This window comes from Stenella coeruleoalba (genome assembly GCF_951394435.1).
Source record: "Stenella coeruleoalba genome assembly, chromosome: 12".
Lineage (NCBI taxonomy): Eukaryota > Metazoa > Chordata > Mammalia > Artiodactyla > Delphinidae > Stenella > Stenella coeruleoalba.
The window spans coordinates 76,585,897-76,606,742 of record NC_137158.1 but is presented as its reverse complement, the minus strand read 5'-3'; the positions used below and the strand labels follow the sequence as shown (position 1 = coordinate 76,606,742).

Sequence of the window (20,846 nt, the reverse complement as noted above, 5' to 3'; positions counted from 1 at the left end):
AATTCTGCCATCTAATAGTTTGCTTTTGGCTTCGACAGTTGGCAAGATTTATTCTCTCTTCAGGGTTATGAGCCTTTTGCAGAGCACGCCAAGTGGACACACACAGCCAAAGGTGTCCTGACCTTTTCTCCTGCCTGTAGCCGATTTCCTAGATGGAGTTACGAATGCCCACAGAACCAGGACAGGCAGCTTTGTCCTGTGTGTGAAGGGAGGAAAGCGATCTGAAAGCATACACTGCTTTCTCAGTTGAGTCTCACTAACTTTGGGGTTGGGATCAAGGACCTAAAACTGAAGCTCTTAAGATAATGGGTGGTGATTCTGGAGCTCAGGTGGGATTGTGTTCCATCCAAGGAGAACCCAACAAGTCGTGTTTACCTGGCTCTACCACTTACTAGCTGGGTGGCCTTGAGCAATTTACTTAGTGTCTGTGCCTCTTCTTCCTCATTGTAAATTGGGAATAGTAGTGGTTCTTACCTTATGGGATTGTTTTGAGGATAAAATGAGTTATTACCTGTAAAGCTCTTATAACAATGCTTGGTTCATATGTGCTCAATACATGTTAGTTAGCTATTACTATTATAACTAATATTATTATTAAATAATAAAGGAGCAGACTAACATGGATAAATGAAATATAAAGGGTAAGAAATAAGTCCTTTCAGTCATCAGCACAATTTTCAGCCTTTATCAGTTCAAGCAAGAATTACTGGGCTTCCCTGGTGGCGCAGTGGTTGAGAGTCCACCTGCCGATGCAGGGGACACGGGTTCGTGCCCCGGTCCGGGAGGATCCCACATGCCGCGGAGCGGCTGGGCCCGTGAGCCATGGCCGCTGAGCCTGTGTGTCTGGAGCCTGTGCTCCACAACAGGAGAGGCCACGGCAGTGAGAGGCCTGCGTACGGCAAAAAAAAAAAGGAATTACTTATGAGTAAATAAATCAAGTAAATAATACACGTAAACTATTAAATGTTCAATAAGGGCTAGTGAGTAGCTATAGCAGCAACAGCAGCAGCAGCAGTGGAAGCTGATGAGGAGATGCAGCTTTGCTTCCTTTGCAGCACTGGAGATTGCGAGGGGGTGGCCTAGGAATGCAGAGGAGACCAAAGACCAGCTTCTTCCTGAAATCAGAAGATCGCTGTGCACTTTTGAAAGAGCTCTGCCTTTTCTGACCGTGGTGCTAAATCTAGTTTTGCATCTTGCTTTCAGGGACAGATGCTAAAATTCAGCAGCATGGTCCCAGATTTAGACCGGCTAAATGAGCTTGGATACAGGTTGCCCCTAAATGATAAAGAAATCAAAAGGATGCAGAATCTGAACCGGCACTGGTCTCTGATCTCCACCCAGACTACAGAAAGATTCAGGTAGAGTAACCCAGAGATGTTTTGGCCACTCTGAAATATCAGTAGAAATAATAAGTTCATGATTTGTGTATATTTATAAATTCTAGATCTTTCCAATGTTATTCACACAATTTGAACTAAAAGTGAGAAACTCAAAATGTGAAGTGATTTCCCATGTTTAATGTACTGAATATTGTTTTAATCAAAAAATGAAATTTTATATAAGAATATATTAAAGATACATAATTTTGTCATTTAAATTTCTTTTCTTCAATTTTCTTTTTATTTTTCACAAAATTTTACTACCTAACATGAAAGCTTTGTGGAGGTCAAATTAGAATTGGAGCAGAGAATATTTAATCTAGTTTTATATGCTGAAGGTATAAGAAAAAAGCAACAGCATCACCATTATTCATTTTCCTTCTTCTGTCAGTAAGTTACAGTCATTTTTGCTACAACATCAAACTTTCTTGGAAAAATGTGAAACATGGATGGAATTCCTAGTTCAAACAGAACAGAAGTTAGCAGTAGAGATTTCAGGCAATTATCAGCCTCTTTTGGAGCAGCAGAGAGCACATGAGGTAAGTTATGCCAGTACATTTTTGGGTGATAAAATTGTTTTAGGCCTTGTAAGATGCTGCAAAATGCCATGTGGAAGAATGAAAGTCCTGTAATGTGTGCTGAATCTGCTCAAATGCATGCGATGTTTTTGCCTTCTTTCTTAAGCTTGAAGTTTCGATATCTTAATCACAAAAATGCAGTCCAGTCTTTATTCCATAGTTGGTTATAAGCATGGGGCAGGCTTCAGTACCCTGCAAGGTATGGTGCCAGAATTGTGGTAAGATAATTTCCCAGTTGAATTACAGACTACACTAATGTTGTCAAGGCTAGTTTCATTAAGAGATTATGCTTTGATCAAAAGTCTTTGATAAATAAAAATTGTGAGTTCTTTAAAAAACAGATACATATTTTATACTAGGAAATCAAACTACCAAATATCTCCAGGTGTGCCTCTTGATCAAATTGCATTATAATCATTTCTCAAGAAACATCGAGAAAGAATTAGATACAAAAACAAATTAATCGGGCTTCCCTGGTGGCGCAGTGGTTGAGAGTCCGCCTGCCGATGCAGGGGACGCAGGTTCGTGCCCCGGTCCGGGAAGATCCCACATGCCGTGGAGCGGCTAGGCGCGTGAGCCATGGCCGCTGAGCCTGCGCGTCCGGGGCCTGTGCTCTGCAACGGGAGAGGCCACAACAGTGAGAGGCCCGCGTACCACAAAAAAAAACAAAAACGAATTAATCAATTTGCAATTAGTCTCTATTTTGCTATTTACTGGTGTAACTAAGTTGCTCCCGTGTTTATGAAATATACACAAATGGAGAGATAGGATGCAGCTAAAGCAGAGAAAAGCTTAATGCTGGACTTTAAAGAGAATGAAATTAATTTTAAGACATTTTGCTTAAATTTTTTAAAATAGAGAATTTAAATATGTGTAAGGGATTTTTAAGTCCAGTTTTGTAGAGTTGACCAACAATGACGTAATATACAATGAATCAAAACTAAAATGAGATAGTACCTCACACACACTAGGATGGCTACAATGAAAAAGAAAACAAGTGTTGATGAGGGAATAGAGAAATTGGAATCCTCATACATTGTTGGTGGGAATGTAAAACGGTGAAGCTACTTTGGAAAACAATTTGGGAGCTCCTTAAATTGTTCAACATAGAATGACCATGTGACCCAGTAATTCCACTCCTAGGTATACACCCAAGAGAAAGGAAAATATATGTCCATACAAAAGCTTGTACCAGAATTTTGTTCATTGCAGCATTATTCATAATAGCCCCAAAGTGGAGGTGACCCAGATACCCACTAACTGATGATGCATACAATAAAATGTGGTCTATCCATTTAATGGAATACTATCCAGCAATAAAAAGGAACACAGTACTCATACATACTGCAGCATGGGTCAACCTGGAAAACGTTATGCTAAGAGGAAAGAAGCCAGTCACAAAAGACAGTAGATGACCTGATCTCATTTATATGAAACATCCAGAGTAGGTAAATCCACAGAGATCAGTGGCTACCTAGGGCTGGGGGGATTGAAAGGAGATGGGGAGTGATTGCTAATGAGTATGGAGCTTTTGGGGGGAGTTATGGCAATAGTCTAAAATTGATTGTGGTGATGGTTGTATAACTCTGGAAATATAATAAAAATCATTAAATTATAAATAGGTGAATTGTATGTTATAGAATTCTATCTCAATAAAGCTGTTTAAAAAACAGTGAAAATCTGAAAGATTTTCTCTTGAGCTTTTTTAGTAGTGAAACAATTTTTTTTTTTTTTTTGTGGCACGTGGGCCTCTCACTGTTGTGGCCTCTCCCGTCGCGGAGCACAGGCTCCGGAAGTGCAGGCTCAGCGGCCATGGCTCATGGGCTCAGCCGCTCCGCGGCATGTGGGATCTTCCCGGACCGGGGCACGAACCCGTGTCCCCTGCATCGGCAGGCAGACTCTCAACCACTGCGCCACCAGGGAAGCCCTAGTAGTGAAACAATTTTATTAACTGAGTTAAATTGAAAAACAGTGAGTTTATAAAAAGGGTGGATTTTTTTCCATTCTTCAACTTTTTAAAAGGTCTTAAGTGATTCTCTGTCTGAAAATGGACCATATTCTGCATATTAAAAAAAAAACAATACAAATTATGTGTTAACTAACTTTATTAGGTGATTTTGAAAGGAAGAAGGGAAACATAATTCTACCTTTAGTCACTTAGTTTTAGTAAACAAAAACTAAACTGTATCTTTAAGTTTATCTTAATTGATGGTTTAAAAATATTCTTACATTGCAGGTTTTCATATACAACCTGATTCAGCTGGAAATATTTTTCATAGTCTCGCTTGAACCAGAATTTTTGGAAAGTTATTGGAGAACTGGTCACTAAAATTAGGAACTCTAAATTATGTTTTTCTTTTTTAAAAATAACAGTTGTTTCAAGCAGAGATGTTCAGTCGTCAGCAGATTTTACACTCGATCATTGTTGATGGACAGCATCTTCTAGAACAAGGTCAAGTTGATGACAGGTAGGATCTTCGATATATTATTATGAAGAAAGGTTCCAGTAAATTAGCCATTTTCTTTTGAATGAGCAGGTTAGAGGGCATAGAGCCCATCTTCCTAAGGCAATTGTACTGGAGAGGAGCCTCAGAAATGGGAGGAAAGACTTGTCTGAATCTCTGAAGTGACTAAGTATTGAATCTTTTTAAAGAAGTGCTGTTATATTACATGAAGGACATAGAGTAATTGGAAATCACCTAGCCAACCTTCGCTCGTTGTTTGTAGGGGACTAGCATTAATGAATAGATGAGAATGAATTGTGTCAGTGATGTATCAGTGGTTTGTCAACAGATGCTTCTAATGTTCTCATATGATAACAGAAATTTTATTCCTCAGAGGAGCGTAGAGATCACTAGACCATCTCTCTTGTTTACAAATGAAAACTTGAGGCCCAGAAATGTGAACTGATTTGACCAAGGTCACATAACTAAGTAGCAATAGCATCAAGCCTACCACTCGTGTACCTTGTCTTTAGTCAGGACCAGCCAGGTTTCCTATACCATGATAACACCTCCACATTTGAAAATGGTTTGCTGACTTAAGTCAGATTACACTCACCCTGAAACCCTGCTTCCTCTTTATTACTTAGCAGATTATCTCTGTATTAAAAATGCAGAGGGAAAATCTAGCTCCTCTTCAGATTTATGGCGTATGAATTGGCAATTTCGTCCTATATTTACATTTCCTAGTAACAGTGTTTACTCTACCCCATGACTTTCCGTGGTGATATTTGGCATACACACCTCATTTATTTTATCACATATGTATGTGTTTTCCATATTTAGAACAGTAGTTGTGATTATAATTAACTTAGTTTTTTTTCCAGAAAAATAGAAAATAAGTCATTATTTTTATTAAGAGCTTTTTTTTTAAAGTTTTGGAAGCAATTTCAGTTTTAAGTGGATGTTTCTTTGGAAGTACATGAAAGATTTTCATGATTAAGCTTGGAACAGCAAAATGTGATGCTATATTTATTCTATCCTAAGGAAGCCAAACTTAAATGTGAGCTTTACTAAGAATTTAAGGCCTTCAAAATAAGACACATGCAAGTGCAATTAACTTATCTTTTGCTTTATCCTCCCTACTCTGTAACAATATTATAAAAGCTTGAGTCATTAAGTAAAATAAAATGTAAAATTCATGCTCAAGCCAACATCTATTAAATTTTAAATGTTAGCAGGGAAAAACACCAAAGAGATGAACATGGGAGGATGGGAACCAAGGGTAACTTTGAAAGTGAAAAAAATTACAGATGAGAGCCTGTTGACAAATAGGAAGGTCCTAGATTACAAATGTATTGCGTTTTAAAAGTTCGTGTATACGTTTTGTTTTTGAAAGTTCAAGTTCAACATTGAGCCCAGTGTCATGTTTTGAGTCGTTCTTCATGCTGACAGATAGCTCAGAGCAGCTTGGTTCTACAAAGTGAGGACGGAGGCTCCAAAGAGACCCTGGATGGCTAGCTGATAGTGAAGCAATATATAGGGTACTCTTCTCCAAGCCCTGGAGTTAGATGTTTTCAGAGATGATAGATGCTTGTAACTTTTAGGGAAGTCTCATGAACCTAATTCATCATATTTGGTTCTACTGAAATTAGATTATAAATATCAGAATTGCCTCTCAAAACCAGAAGCACTTAATGACATATTTGGTTACAAAATCAAAGTTTATGGTGGCCCTCGATAATAAGAGGTATCAAGAATATAGGAGCCCAGGACGGTAAATCCCACTCAGAGCAGAAGCCCCCCACAGGAGGGAAGAAAAGCAAGACTAGTAACATAGAGAATGAGCAAGTAATGTTACACTTTAGTACTAAAATGTGTGAGTAACACTGTAATCTACAAAGACACTCATTCTATTTGATCCTGGACAAACCAGTTCTAAAGCCACAGTCGGATGTTAAGGAAAACATAATAAAAAACTACCAACATTTTTTAAAGGTAGTAAACAGAGGTAGGAAGAACCAACTACAAGATCTGAGATGAGTTAGCCTGAAATTGAGAAAGCGTAAATAAAATTGAATATCTCTAAGTATATGCACAACCTTTATTCAGAAAATGATGACTAGATAGTTTTCATTTTGCTAAGAACAAGTGAAGTGGGCTTAAAACGTTAGAAGGGATGATTTAGATGAGTTTGTGAAGTCTGCTAAAGATTAGGACTGTCTACTGCGAGGGAATACTGAGAGTTTATGGAGTACAGTTTTTAAAAATATTTTTACGTAACATAGTTTTATTGAAATGGTTTATGATTCCAGCTAAAGTAACCCAGTCTTGTTCATCCCAAGTGACTTATAACTGTAGCTGAAGACAGAGGTTGTAAATAAGCTGGGCCCCTCCTTTCCTGCTGTTGCGTACACAGGATGCTGCCACGTGCTGCATACGTTGCTACAGGCACGTTCAGGGGGCCGTTCGCATCGTAGCTGCTGCCCTCCACTCTGTTCCCTCTCATGCGCTCTGAGAGGGTAAATGACAGTTGACCTTACAGGTATGTCTTCCACCTGTGCTAAGATGTGAACACACTCACCATTTGCAAACACTGATAGCTTAACTGTTATTAATTTTTTAAATTACTTTCAGTAGACCTGATAACAGATCGTGGCATGATATATGAAAACCTCTGCCCTAGATCAGTGATCTCTTAGGGCTTAGGGTCATCAAGCATGTGTGTATGTGTGTACGTGTGTATGTGTGTATCGGTTGATCATGTAACTACATCCGGGATAACGGTGGTTTTCCTTATGTAATTATTTCTTCACCAGGGATGAGTTCAACCTCAAATTGACCCTTCTCAGTAATCAGTGGCAGGGGGTGATACGCAGAGCCCAGCAGAGGCGGGGCATCATTGACAGCCAGATCCGCCAGTGGCAGCGTTATCAGGAGATGGCGGAAAAGCTTCGGAAATGGTTGGTTGAAGTGTCCTATCTCCCCGTGAGTGGTCTCGGAAGTGTCCCAATACCACTGCAGCAAGCAAGGACCCTCTTTGATGAAGTGCAGGTAAGGTGCAAAACAGGCGGTTTTTAAACCTCGTCTGCATTTCCGCTGCACACTTTCCCCTGGCCTCGTTTCCTCAGAAGGATATTAGGGTGACACTGGAATGAGGACAAGCATTGTTCTCAAATGTCAACAGAAATATATAAAATGATGGCATTACAAAGTCCATATTTAACAATGAAAGTAGGGCGAGTCCCAGCCTCTCACAAAGACTGACTCCGTTTCACCCACCAAGGCCTCCCAGCAGCTCAGTGAATCCCAGCGTGGATGGAAAGGCAATGACAAGGAAAGGAAAACTTTGCACTGATTATACATGTTTCACTCATGAGCAGTTTAACTGAAGTATTCCAGAAAAGATGAAAGACTCAGTCCTGTGTGAGCTGTTTGTCCATTCCCCTTACTTTTGGGAGTTTGGGAGTCCATTCTCTTAGATGGAGACCACCACACCCTCTCATCAGTCCCTCCCAGTATATTTCATAGGCTCCTCTTGTTTTGAAGGTCACTGTTCTCTGCTTCCTTTCTCCTCCTCGCTTCTCTGGGAAACCTCATCTATACACGTGGCTTCCACTACTCCCTACCAGCAGAGAAGGGTCAAGTTGGTATCTTCTGGTCACGTTCACCTCCTGAGCCTCCAACTCATGTATTCAACCCCCTTTTAGCTTTATATCTATGTGTATCACAGACATAATATACTCCATGGTTCCAGTAGAGCCTGTGATCTCTGGATCAACCATTCTCCACCAGTCCATTGCACGTGTCCAAACCGAGGAAACATCACCGGCTCTCTGGTCTATCAGTCAGCAACGCAGAGTCATTCCAGAGCTATACTCTTCATTTTATCTCCCTCCCCATATCTTATATCCCTCAAGTCTCCATCCCTACTGCCACTACCTTAGATTAGGTGCTCATGGTTTCTTGCCTAGATAGACAATAGCTTCCTAACCTGTCTTAAAGTATCCAATATATGGCCTTCCATTCCATTTTCTACCCCACCACTTAATACTCTTCCATGAATCTCAGTCACTTTTACTATAAAAACCAAATTCCTGTGCAAGGTGTGGTCTGGCGTCATCTTCTCCCACTCTCTTACGGGAATCCTATACTCCAGCCACTGAAAACTAAGTCCAGTGTCCTGAATTCGTCATATTTATCCTGTATAGCAGATTTGCCCACCCTATTTCTCTGCGTGGAAGATGTCTTCTCCCTGAGTCCTGGCTCTCATCACAGCAGATCCTTCTTAATCTGGTTGTGTTCCTGTGTCTTTCAAGACTCGTGAAGGCTTCACCATTTGAAGAAGCCTCCCTGTGCACCCAGCGTGGGTCAGATGTCCCTCTGTGCCCCTGTGCATCAGTCTCATAGAGCAGTTTTCCTATTGCATCGTGATTGCGTTTAACTTGGGAGCAGAAACTAAGCTTTCTGTGTGGAATTCTCATTTATTTATACATTGCTTCACTCAGGCCCAAAGTACTGGGTCAGTAAAGCTTTTTGGAAAAAAGAGGGCATGTTATGTATGCAAAATTTTAGGATTATTTAAAAATACTTCTAATGGGGAAATGGTAAAGAGAAGGATGAGAAAGTAAAAATCTACGCTTTCTTTCAGTTCAAAGAAAAAGTGTTCCTGCGACAGCAAGGCAGCTACATTCTCACTGTGGAGGCTGGCAAACAGCTCCTGCTTTCTGCCGATGGTGCAGCTGAGGCTGCCTTGCAGGCTGAACTCGCTGAAATCCAAGAGAGATGGAGATCAGCCAGTGTGCATCTGGAGGAGCAGAAGAAAAAACTGGCCTTCTTGTTGCAGGTAAGTTCGGCTCTTTCCTCCCGTAGGCCCAATGCAGTTTAAAAAGCCCTTTATTACTCAGCCATAAAAAGAAACAAAATTGAGTTATTTGCAGTGAGGTGGATGGACCTAGAGTCTGTCATACAGAGTGAAGTAAGTCAGAAAGAGAAAAACAAATACCGTATGCTAACACATACATATGGAATCTAAAAAAAAAAATGGTCTGAAGAACCTAGGAGCAGGACAGGAATAAAGACGCAGATGTAGAGAATAGACTTGAGGACATGGGGAGAGGGAAGGGTAAGCTGGGACGAAGTGAGAGAGTGGCATGGACATATATACACTACCAAACGTAAAATAGATAGCTAGTGGGAAGCAGCCGCATAGCACAGGGAGATCAGCTCGGTGCTTTGTGACCACCTAGAGGGGTGGGATAGGGAGGGAGGGAGGGAGACACAAGAGGGAGGGGATACGGGGATATATGTATATGTATAGCCGATCCACTTTGTTATAAAACAGAACCTAACACACCATTGTAGAGCAATTATACTCCAATAAAGATGTTTTAAAAAAGCCCTTTTAATAGTTATGCTGCTTCCTCAACGTTGTTATCCTGCGAATCAAATAATGCAGATCATTACGTCAGACCCTGCAGTATTTTGATCCCCTGTGTCCTGTTTAGGACGTTGTCCTGTCTTGCATGAACTAGAAAAGTTGCCCAATTTTCAGCAGGTGGTCTTTCAGGAAAATCCCCCAACAAAGTCGTTTTAAGTCTAGTAAGACCATCCAAGCAATGAATTCTGATTCATGACCAGTGCTCAGCCAGAAACCATGAGATGACTTTATAAATCTAGACAAGAATGCAAAGAGTAGATTCCACTCCCTAATCTAAGACTCTAAAGTGGTTTTCAAGATTGATGTCTCTTCTTTTATAGCAGGGAAAAACCTATCCAAGAAGATACTCTTGATTTGATCTTAGCTTATCCAAGCAAGTTGCTATGAGATAAAATCTCCAGGAGGTATATTAAACCTTTAGTTGGATACAGATAGCAGACTGATCACACAGCAAGGTTAGGGAAATGTAGGTTTAGCAGACCTCCCACAGTATGCTTTTCTCCCTCGCTTTCCAATTCCTTGCATAAGACACGATGAAAGCAGCAGTTGAATTAAGGCATAGACTCTAAACTCAAATAAACCCAAGTTAAAACCATTAAGAAACCAAGTAACCTGGTTAACTCAACCTATCAAAGCCTCAATTTCCTCATCTGTAGAGTGGGTATGACTACATCTCTTTCATAGGGCATTGTGAGGTTTTAATGAAATAATGGAAGCAAATCATGTATCAAAGTACCTGGTACATACTGAGTACTCAGTAAATGATGGTAATTATTATTGTTTAGATTATTCTCATTTTGAAATTGAACATGACTAAATACTGAAGTTTTATATATGTTGATAATCACCAACACTTCACTAAGATTATTAAATTTGGACTGTCACTTTCTGGATCAGAGGTAATAACTAAAGCTAATGAAACACATTTTGCTTTTTTTAATGCTTAAAGTATGCACATTCATTGGGTTATTCTACTGAATTTTCTTTAGTATATGGGGATATATGTATACATGTGGCTGATTCACTTCGTTGTACGGTGGAAACTAGCACAGCATTGTAAGGCAATTATACTCCAATAAAGATGTTAAAAAAAAATAAAATGCTGAAAAAAATAATATATCACCTTCTGTGTAGGAAGCAATCAATCAGAAATGCCACCCAACATATGTTAGAGAACGAACCATTTTTGCACACAGCACAATTCATCAGTAATCCGACATGCCTGATTCTTTCTTCTTCTTTTTTTGCTTTCAGGAAAGGATTAAAAACATTGTAAATCATTCTGCAGAGAACATGTTAATCATATCTTTTTCTTTATTTGTGATTGACGTTTGGACACGTTTCTAAGACTTAATAAGGCGAGATGGCTGAGTCACTACATTTGCTTTTCTTGTTAGTCTATTTGTTGGTGTATAAAACATCCACTTTGATAGATGTTTGCAGACCGTAACATTTAGTTGTTTCCTTATAATTCATGTAGTAAAAAGGACTTGGTTATAGCTTCAGAATCTAAGCCATCCTGGAAAGGGGAATCCCTGTTCTCTTGTTAAAGTTTTATTTTCTTTTGGATCATACACTGGATCCTGTTTGCCTAAAAAGGAATTTATGGAGCTAAATTCTAGTGTTTATACAGCCTTGTTTTACTGTATCTTTTCACCGTAGCTATAAAGCTTACATATTTTTAGCTTTTAATTAAATGCTGAGTAAATATGCCAAAAACAGTCATTATAATTCTATGCCTTGCATGTTTACCCGCTTCACTATTGCCTCTTACTTTCGTTAGGAAGAATAAAAAGCTGACCTTTTCTTTTTTAGATCAATGAACATTTCTTGCCTGCGTGTTCAGAGATTTCAGTGTGTGATGATTTAATTGAGGATGTTGTTCAGTTTAAGCAAAAGAGGATCTTTTGTCTACACTCACTGTGCTTAGCGTTGATGGACTAAGTGTAGCCTGGGAACACCGAGATCTTTTTTTTGTTTGTTTTTGTTTTTGCGGTACACGGGCCTCTCACTGTTGTGGCCTCTCCCGTTGCGGAGCACAGGCTCCGGACGCGCAGGCTCAGCGGCCATGGCTCACGGGCCCAGCCGCTCCGCGGCATGTGGGATCTTCCCGGACCGGGGCACGAACCCGTGTCCCCTGCATCAGCAGGCGGACTCTCAACCACTGTGCCACCAGGGAAGCCCCCGAGATCTTTTACTAAAGCAGAATTGGAACAAATCTGTCCAAAATAGACATTTGGGGCTTTTGTTTTTGGGGTCTTGTTTTTGTTCTTTCTGGTGAATGGGAAGAGGGAATGAGGTTATGTACTCTAGGAAGTTCCTCGAAGGAATTTTAAAGAGAAATGAGAACTTTGGGCCAAACTCTCAGTTTATTTAGAAACCAAAAGACATTATGAGCAGGGAGGCACTGTAGCCAGCGCTTCTTAAAGAAGACAGTTGTAACAGCATCATGCATTGCTGTGCTGAAAATAAGGCATCGGGAGAGAAGATAGGAAGAGCCGAGACAGGAAAAGACCAGTGACGAAAGATGATGAAAGGGAAAATGTGAAGGGAAATGCAGCAGAATTTGGCTCCAGGCTAACTAGTAAAAGCAACTCAAGTTGTCTCTCTTTGGAGCTCAGTAATTTAAGTTGAAGGGATGGTTACTGGGGAGGGGGAGGCCAGGAATGGGAGGTATTGGACAAAATGAAGGAGATGTGTTTAGTTGACTTTAATTGGCACTGAGACACCAGATGTGGGCTCATTTGTAGATAGGCTGCTGTAAAGAATAAAGTCTCCATCATGGTTCCTCTCATTTTTCTCTTTTCTTTTTTAATTACTTAAGAAATACATGTGTCTGAAAAAGATGTAGATAATAATTGAAGCATAGAGAGTAAAAAATGAAATTTCCCTACACCACCACCCAAATCCTAGAATCTTCCCCAGAAGGAACGCTTGTTACCTTTGGCGTGTAACCTTCCAAAACACAAGCACATCACGTATGTTTTCTTTTGTCAGTACATAGGGATCTCCACATTCCACACCACCATTCTGTCCTTCAGAACACTTACCAGTAGCTGGCATATAGGGTGTACATTTAAAAAATTGTGCATTATTTTTCTTCCTCTACTTTTTTCCTTTGGATAGGTTTTATGTTTTACACATTTAGCCCTTTGTTACATATGTTTCGGTACCATCAAGAGAAAGCCGGTCAAATGCCGTGCTTTTTAGAGTTATGTGTTTCTACTTCTGTAACAATTCTAATCTAAGTGGCTCAGACTGTTTATATATTGAATCAGAGTCAGGGTTATATTATTTTTACATTTCATGTCACTTCTCTTACCTATATGTATTTTCACCCTGAAAGAGATTTCATATCCTCTTTTCTATCCTTTAGAGTGCATTGAGATAGTGTAGACATTAGTGCCATTATGGGTGGAGTTAGGAAAGAGGCAAAGGACTGTGTTCATACTCTCACCTCTGCAGATAGATTTGGATTCAAGTAACATTTTTGAGTACCCGTAATATTCTGGGTGTCTAGTACTTGGTGTCTTGGCCCCCATCGTTTCCTTTAATTCTTTAATACAATTATAGAGAGTTTGTGTATCATTTCAGTTTTCATAAGCAACACATAGTGCATTACCTGCTTGCAGTCGCCCAGATGATGAGAACCGTCCAGTTTAGAACTCAGCTCTTCCCATGCTCCCCCCTGTAGCGCGAGTGTGGGCGCTTTCACAGTATTCATCAGTGTAACTTTAATTCTTTCTCTGGGAATTGAGAAGAGAGTTTTTCTTGTTTTCCAACTTCTTGCTCCTTAAAAATCCATGAAATTTCTTTTGCTTCCCATTATAGGACTGGGAAAAATGTGAGAACGGAATAGCTGATTCTCTGGAGAAACTACGAACCTTCAAAAAGAGGCTCTCCCCACCTCTGCCCGATCACCACGACGGGCTCCACGCGGAGCAGATGCGTGGCAAGGTAAATCGCTGGGCTGAGCTTTTAACCGGCAACTACTTGTGCTTCCAGTGTAATAACGCCTTTGAAAGCATGCTTCAGTCAAGCTCCTGTGAATGTCTGCATGTAGGTGCAAGTTTCTGGTATTTTGCATTAGGGCAGACAACTCTGGTGAAACTTGGTTGTTGATTTATTGCAGACGATGAAATTATAGACTAGTTTATGGATTACCTTAAGTAAGTAAATGAAAATGTAAAACACAACATTAAAAGATATTTAAAAACTAGGTTAAGAGCAATGAAGACAATCTTTTTAAAGTGTCCACACTGGAGAGTCATTCTAGAAGAGTCTAGTTCACAGAAAGAAGAGTGAGGCTCAGCAACCTGGAAATTCTGCAGCCGATGGCCCTTGGAGAAATACACGCTGCCCTCCAGGCTCTTTCCTGTAAGAAAAGTAGGAACTATGCGCTTCCCTGGTGGCGCAGTGGTTAAGAGTCCACCTGCCGATGCGGGGGATGCGGGTTCGTGCCCCGGTCCGGGAAGATCCCACATGCCGCAGAGCGGCTGGGCCCGTGAGCCATGGCTGCTGAGCCTGTGTGTCCGGAGCCTGTGCTCCGCAACGGGAGAGGCCACAGCGGTGAGAGGCCCACGTACCGCCAAAAAAAAAAAAAAAAAAGTAGGAACTATAAGTAGCTGCTTTCAGTTACTGCATGGACACACACAATCCTTCAGATACTCAGGGCCCTAACTATTTAAAGGTTATGATCAACACTTCAAATGGCACTTGGAAGCAAATCAGAAGCTAATACAGACCCCTCCCTGCATGGGGAGCTCGCTGAGACCAACATGATTTAGTGTCTGTAGGATTTGTTCCATTCACTCCTGTGTAGGCAAGTGGAGTGCCTGAATAGCAGTTCTCTGCTGAGCAGTTTGCAGACAAAATCACAACTACCCTTAAAAATGCTTTTTTGCCCCCAGATGACATGTCCTCATGTTCTCCAAGTCATTTGCAAATTACTGCACTGGAGTAATTCTGTTTAAAACTTCACACAGACTTAAATGATTTTGATTTTGATCAGGAGTTCTCTGCTTCTTTTTGGCTAAGAGGCTGTAAGCCTTTAAGAATGATTAATTTTTAAAGAAGTCTGGAAATCATGAAAAGGGTGGATATAAGAAATTTCCTTCACTATTAAAATGTAAGGATGATCTTTGAAATTTGAAAGAAGCAGATTTAGGAAAATGAAAAGGTAGTATACTTTATGTCATGGATGGCAAGGGAGAGAAATACTATCTTGAGGTGTAAATTCACTGGTATGCAAAGATTAAAAAGAATTTGTTTTAAGTCTGTGCCTGTGAATTTATGACAAATGATTAAAGAAAACTTTCAATAAGCAAGAATGGGAATTTACTGGGCTCCTCCTATATGCCAGTGGCTAACCAGTGTTATCTTAGTTGCCATGAACGCAAGGTCATGAGCACAGTCTGCTATTCCCTTGTACAGATGTGAAAAGTGAGGCAGCTAGAAGTTCAGTAACTTTTCAAACTTAGTAAATATCAGATTTTCCTGAACCCAAAGGCTATATTTTTACCACACAGATTCATCTAAAATAGAGTCTGTGAGTCTGAAACAGTTGGTTTCTGAAGGTGGTGTTTCTCTTTTAACCCATACACCAAATCTGATGTTTGAGTTGGGGGGCTGGGAGTTGAAAATTGGTATAAAAAGAGGAAAATCTTTACATTGATATGAAAATTTAATATGTCTATGGTTATAAGCAGAAATGCTGCATATTTAATACACCTGGATAGTTTGGTCTTTCAGCCAAATACTGTTACCATGGGACCTCATTTCCCAAAATACACGACAGTTACAAACACACCTGCTATTAAGTTTGGAGATTAGAAGGATGCATTTTGGTCCAGCTCTCTGCTACTCTTCCGCAAACCACCTTAGCAGCAAAACAAAGCAATTACCTAGAAAATTCAGGCTATAACCTAGTTTGCTTAAATTGCCTGAGAAGTTAGCCTCAGATGGTACCATTAATTGCCTTTGCCTTTGGAAACTTGTCTCCTGTATGAAGAGACAAAAAGAAAGGGAAAAAGCCATGGGAAATATTCTATTCATGTACAAAATTAGCTGGAATCTAAAAACGTCAACAGCTGGCAAAAAGCAAGAGCTGTACAAATTGTAAAACTAGTCATCTGTTCAAAGCATTGCAAAAACTATTGTCAACTCATTCAAATATTGGATTTTCCCCTTAAATCGTTCCCCAAAAGGAGAAAATACATATTTTTTCCAGTAACTTAAAGAAATCTCTTCTCCTGCAGAAAACGTATTCAGTCCATTATTTTAAATTGAGTAATAACAGCAACTGATCCTTTCAGCTACTACATCGTAAACCTGTATCACAGAATGTAGCAACTGATAGTCTTTGAACATGAAAGTTAAATCTGGTAGTTTGGGGTTTTTTTTTTAATATTTCATTAACATGATCAGTCACTTGGGACAAAGGTAATGTTGGTTTAAAACTAAGGAAGATCAATGCAGTGATGAAACTTGAACTAAAAAAGACGATCAGAAAAGATCAGTGAAATGGGAAATAGATTCCCATTTCCCATTAGGAAAGATTCTGCAAGCAACCTGGTATTATATAAGAAGAACTTGGCAAATTATCAGATTATGTAGGAAGCAAATAAAGTAGCTACCAAGTTGGATGTTCAAATAGAATGGGATGGAAATGTAATGACATCAAGAGGGGATTCCGAATATATCTCAGAAACTGTTGATGATAGATGCCCATGGGTATTCAAGTTTTGTGCTTTTTTTTAAATCTAGGAATTGGAAAATGCAGTTGGGAGCTGGACAGATGACCTGGCACGGCTGATGGTGCTGAAGGATGCTGTCTGTGCCTACATCAGTGCAGACGATATCTCCATCCTTAACGAACGCATGGAGCTTCTGCAAAGGCAGTGGGAAGAACTATGCCACCAGGTGAGACAAACTCTGGACTCAGTATCCGCTCAGAAAGGTAGAGAACTGGAAGATGATTTGGAATGTCTGTGGCTATGTCCACATTTGGATAGAGGAAGACACTGTGCTTATTGTAAGAATGCTTCAGATTAAGACAATTATATCTTAACACTATATTTTAAATGCATCCAAACTGGATTCTCTTGCCCTTTCTTTTACTGGCTGTCAAAATATTTTAAAGAGGAAATACAGTTTTGTGGTTCATAGATGTGGTTTTGCTAGGTAGATATTGGTGGTCTCTTTCTTTAAATGTGAAAAAACAAGGTTTTATTTGCAGTCGTAGCTAATGCTGTGAGTGGCTTTGTACATTTAACATTTATGATTGCTGTTGATCTACCATAGTTGTTTCTTCATCATTCATGGGTGTATGGCATTTTTAGCCATACTTTATTTATTTAGTAAGTACGTTCTGTGTGCACAGTACCTCAAAAGAGATCCCAGATTGGGTTTTGATTTGGAAATGAAAGGGAAAGATTGCTGGAGTAGCAAGGAGAGGACATTTGAGGCAAAGAGGAATAATAGATAGGCCCGCAAGTGAAGAATAGCTCCGACTCATAGCCTTGAGATCATAGCCTCCAGGAAGCAGGAACCGTGTTCCTGCTGTCGTGTTCCTTCCTGTACCTCGATTGCCTTGTCTGGCACAAAATAGGTTATGATGCATATCTGTTAAGTGAATCATTCACGTTAATTATTGTGAATTTCACAAGCTACAGTAGATGTCCCTACAAACTAAGGGCAGTGTGGATTGCAGAGAATAAAGGAAATGCCTGTTGAACTGGATAAATCTTGAATCGAGTGCTGAGATCAGAGCGGAAGGGACAGCTTGGTGTAGAGGGAGAAAGTGGATGTGTTAGACAAGGTGGCAGCTTGAAAAAGGCACAGGAGTAGAGCAGAGAGAGGACCTGGCTGGGGAAAAGCAGGTGTTGGAAGGATGAACTAGAGAAAAACTCTGGAGCACACTTGGTAAATGTGTGAACAGTTTCGTGTGTGTGTGTGTGTATTTGTGTGTGTGTGTGTGCTTTTTTAAAAAAATAATTGTAAGATGATTTTCATAAATATGTTAATGATTTGCATTCAAAATTAATTTAGCCACTTTCCCCAGAGTTCTATATTCTCAATGAACAGTGAGAAACTTACATGGAGTGTGGTGATGTTCATCACACTTTATTCTTTTCTGAGTTCTTCAATCCAAAATCAATACTATCCAGTAAATTAGTGTACACTTTTTGATGTAAAGATTTTATCATAGCATATATAAATGAAAGATATTTGGTGGGTACAGATATTGGAAAATGCCCACAGCAATGTTCAGTTACCCTTGTGAGCCTTATTCATCTGTTTTTCTTAAAATTGGGAAAAGACTAGCACTACTTGCTGACTCAGTACTTTTTAGCATATTATGTGAAATGAATTAAACTAGATCCATTTCTCTAGCTAATTGATGTCTCTAAAGCTTTCAGAGAGATAACACCTTAGATATTGGCTTCCATCTCCTTCCCAAACCTACCATGAACTTCTCTATGCCAAGACCTTGCTCAGGCCATTGTTCCTGTCTAGACTTCCTGCCTAGACTATTCCTTCCTTTCTGATTTTCTAAACTATCCTGTTCTGTTGAATTCCAGTACTCTTGTGATGCCATTGTTTGAAATGCTCAGACCTCTGTTCCTCTGAACGCCCATTTCCCTTTTGGTCTATGCCATCATGTGACAGTGCCTTGTTCCTTTTTTCCTCTTCTCCTTCTTCTCCTCCTTTTTCTCCTTCTCCTTCTTTTTCTCCTTCTTCTTCTTTTTTAATGCCTGTGACTTGAGTTCAAGATCATGAAGCCCTTGAGGACAAACCCTTTCTTTGCATCTCCAGTGCCTAAAACAGCTGAGTGTTTCTACTGTTGATTATTAAGACAAGACTTTAGGATATTATTTTATATCTTATGTTCCTCTAAATGTAAAATAACAGCAAGGTTTCTGAATATTTAGGAGGGTAAGAAGATTATAATTATGTAATACTTTTTGATTTAGGGAAACTGATACTATGTAAGAATGCCACCAGGTACAAAGGATATAAACTTTCAGTTACAAGATGAATAAGTTCCAGGGATCTAATGTACAACATGCAGACTATTGTTAACAGACTGGATTATATATTTGAAAGTTGCTAAGAGAGTAGATCTTAAATGTTCTCACCACACAACATATAATGGTAATTATGTGAGGTGATAGAGATGTTAATTAACCTTGTGGTAATCATTTCACCATATATATGAATATCAAATCATCGTGTTGTACATCTTAAACTTACACGGTATTATACGTCACTTATATCTCACTAAAGCTAGAAAAGGAAAAAAGCAAAGAAAAGTTTATATGTTGTAAAATTGCTTACCAGACTTAAACATATCTAGGCGACAGTCTGTTTAGAAATACATTTTGAAAGCTTCTGTTGATCATATGACATGCTGTAAAGAGATTAATACCTTACACCTGTGAGTAGACTAGACAAGTAAAAAAAAAGAGGAAGCAGAAACATAGTGTTTCTAGAAACTTTCTATGTTGAGTGTGTTAAGGCATGAAGCTAAAGTGTACTTGTCTCACGTTACTTCAGTCTAAACAGCATTATTTAAACCCGTGAGAGTTTAGTCACGTGATTCATACCAAAGGTGTCAGGGTATAATCGTAAGGAGAAATACAGGCCAGTTACTACTTCTTGAGTTAGCGTTTCCGGAGAACTTCTGTCAAGTATGAAACCGCAAAAGGAAACGAGCTTGTGCCTATGTCTCATTTTCAAAGTTAAAAACGTTAGAGAAACATGGCATAATCCCTCTGTTAAAGACCAAGTAGTGCGTTCATGTTCCAATGGAAGCAGTCGGTCAGAGGTCCAGATTGATTGGGGCTGCAGGCAAGGAGGAGGCGGCCGCCCTGTTCATAAGCATCACAGACTAGAGGTAATGGAGAAAAGCATCCTGTCTTCAAATAGACTCACCAAATGGTGTGTTGTGCCTGTGTACAGTCGTGGCTCGTATTTGCTTTTAATTCCTGTTTTGGTTTGTAGAGCTGTGTGTAATTCCAGTTGAGATATAAATATATCATCATTATAATTGCTCGGTGTTCTTTCAAATTGTCACGGGAAAAATATCTGAAGCAGCAGAGGATGTGTTTCCTGTTCAGCTGCCTCACGCTCTGGGGGTTTTAGCTGGTGTTTGTCAGCTGTTGGCAGTGCAGTGCGTTTATACCCTTGAGAAAACGTAAACATGTGCTAAACTGATAAGTAATTTAAGGGTTTCCACTGAACTCAAAGACAGTGATGGTAAAGCTCACTTATCGTACAGCCTAAAAATTAGTTTTACAAACCAAAAGGAAAATTCGGGCCCTATTATTAATTTAAATCTTTTGAAAAGATTGGGGCGCCAGTTTGTAACCGGAGCTTGTGGCCTACCTGTTTCTTCCTTCAACTGTTGCTCTACGTAAGCAAATGAAATGAAAGCAACACTTGCATGGTATGTGAGAAAGACTAGAAATATATATTTAAGCTGCTTATTGAATACATGAGTGTCAGGAGAAAAACATATTAAAAACTCAAATGATGCCCTGTTGTCATATATAGTTAAGTAGACTGAACTTTTGTTAAGTCTTTAGGATATACTGGTCACTTTCTAAAATTATTTTCCTGTTTGAAGAATGTATTCTATTATGAGCTTACAGTATTCCGGTGCATAAGACAGTGCATGGCATATAGTAGACACATGTTTACTGCAAACCAGAAACATTTGTTTAATGAATTTTGGAACAAATGAAAGGTTAATTTACAAATGACAAAAGTAAAGCTTAAGAAAGATGAGTAACCTTGCCCTGGTCATATCATTAGTAAGTGATGGAGATTGTTTTTGAACCTCATCTGCCTCTGCATATTTGATCATAATGTTATATTGCAAAAACCTATATCAAAGTGTATCAGAGATTCAAGCTTTGCTGCTGCTGGTCCTTTTTTTTTGGCCATGCCGCACAGCTTGCAGGATCTTAGTTCCCCAACCAGGGATTGAACCCCGGCCCTCGGC

General features: G+C 39.6%; 1 protein-coding gene across 19 annotated transcripts in view; it reads left to right on the top strand.

Annotated features, from left to right (window-relative positions):
• SYNE1 (spectrin repeat containing nuclear envelope protein 1) overlaps positions 1-20,846 on the top strand; it is a 465,530-nt gene that overhangs the window by 374,845 nt on the left and 69,839 nt on the right. For all 19 annotated transcript variants that reach the window (XM_079939340.1, XM_079939347.1, XM_079939346.1 and 16 more), the window contains 7 exons: positions 1,204-1,358; positions 1,771-1,918; positions 4,331-4,425; positions 7,218-7,452; positions 9,050-9,244; positions 13,670-13,795; positions 16,604-16,759. In XM_079939340.1, the coding sequence (XP_079795466.1) occupies positions 1,204-1,358; positions 1,771-1,918; positions 4,331-4,425; positions 7,218-7,452; positions 9,050-9,244; positions 13,670-13,795; positions 16,604-16,759 (1,110 nt within the window). The remainder of the gene's footprint in view (positions 1-1,203; positions 1,359-1,770; positions 1,919-4,330; positions 4,426-7,217; positions 7,453-9,049; positions 9,245-13,669; positions 13,796-16,603; positions 16,760-20,846) is intronic.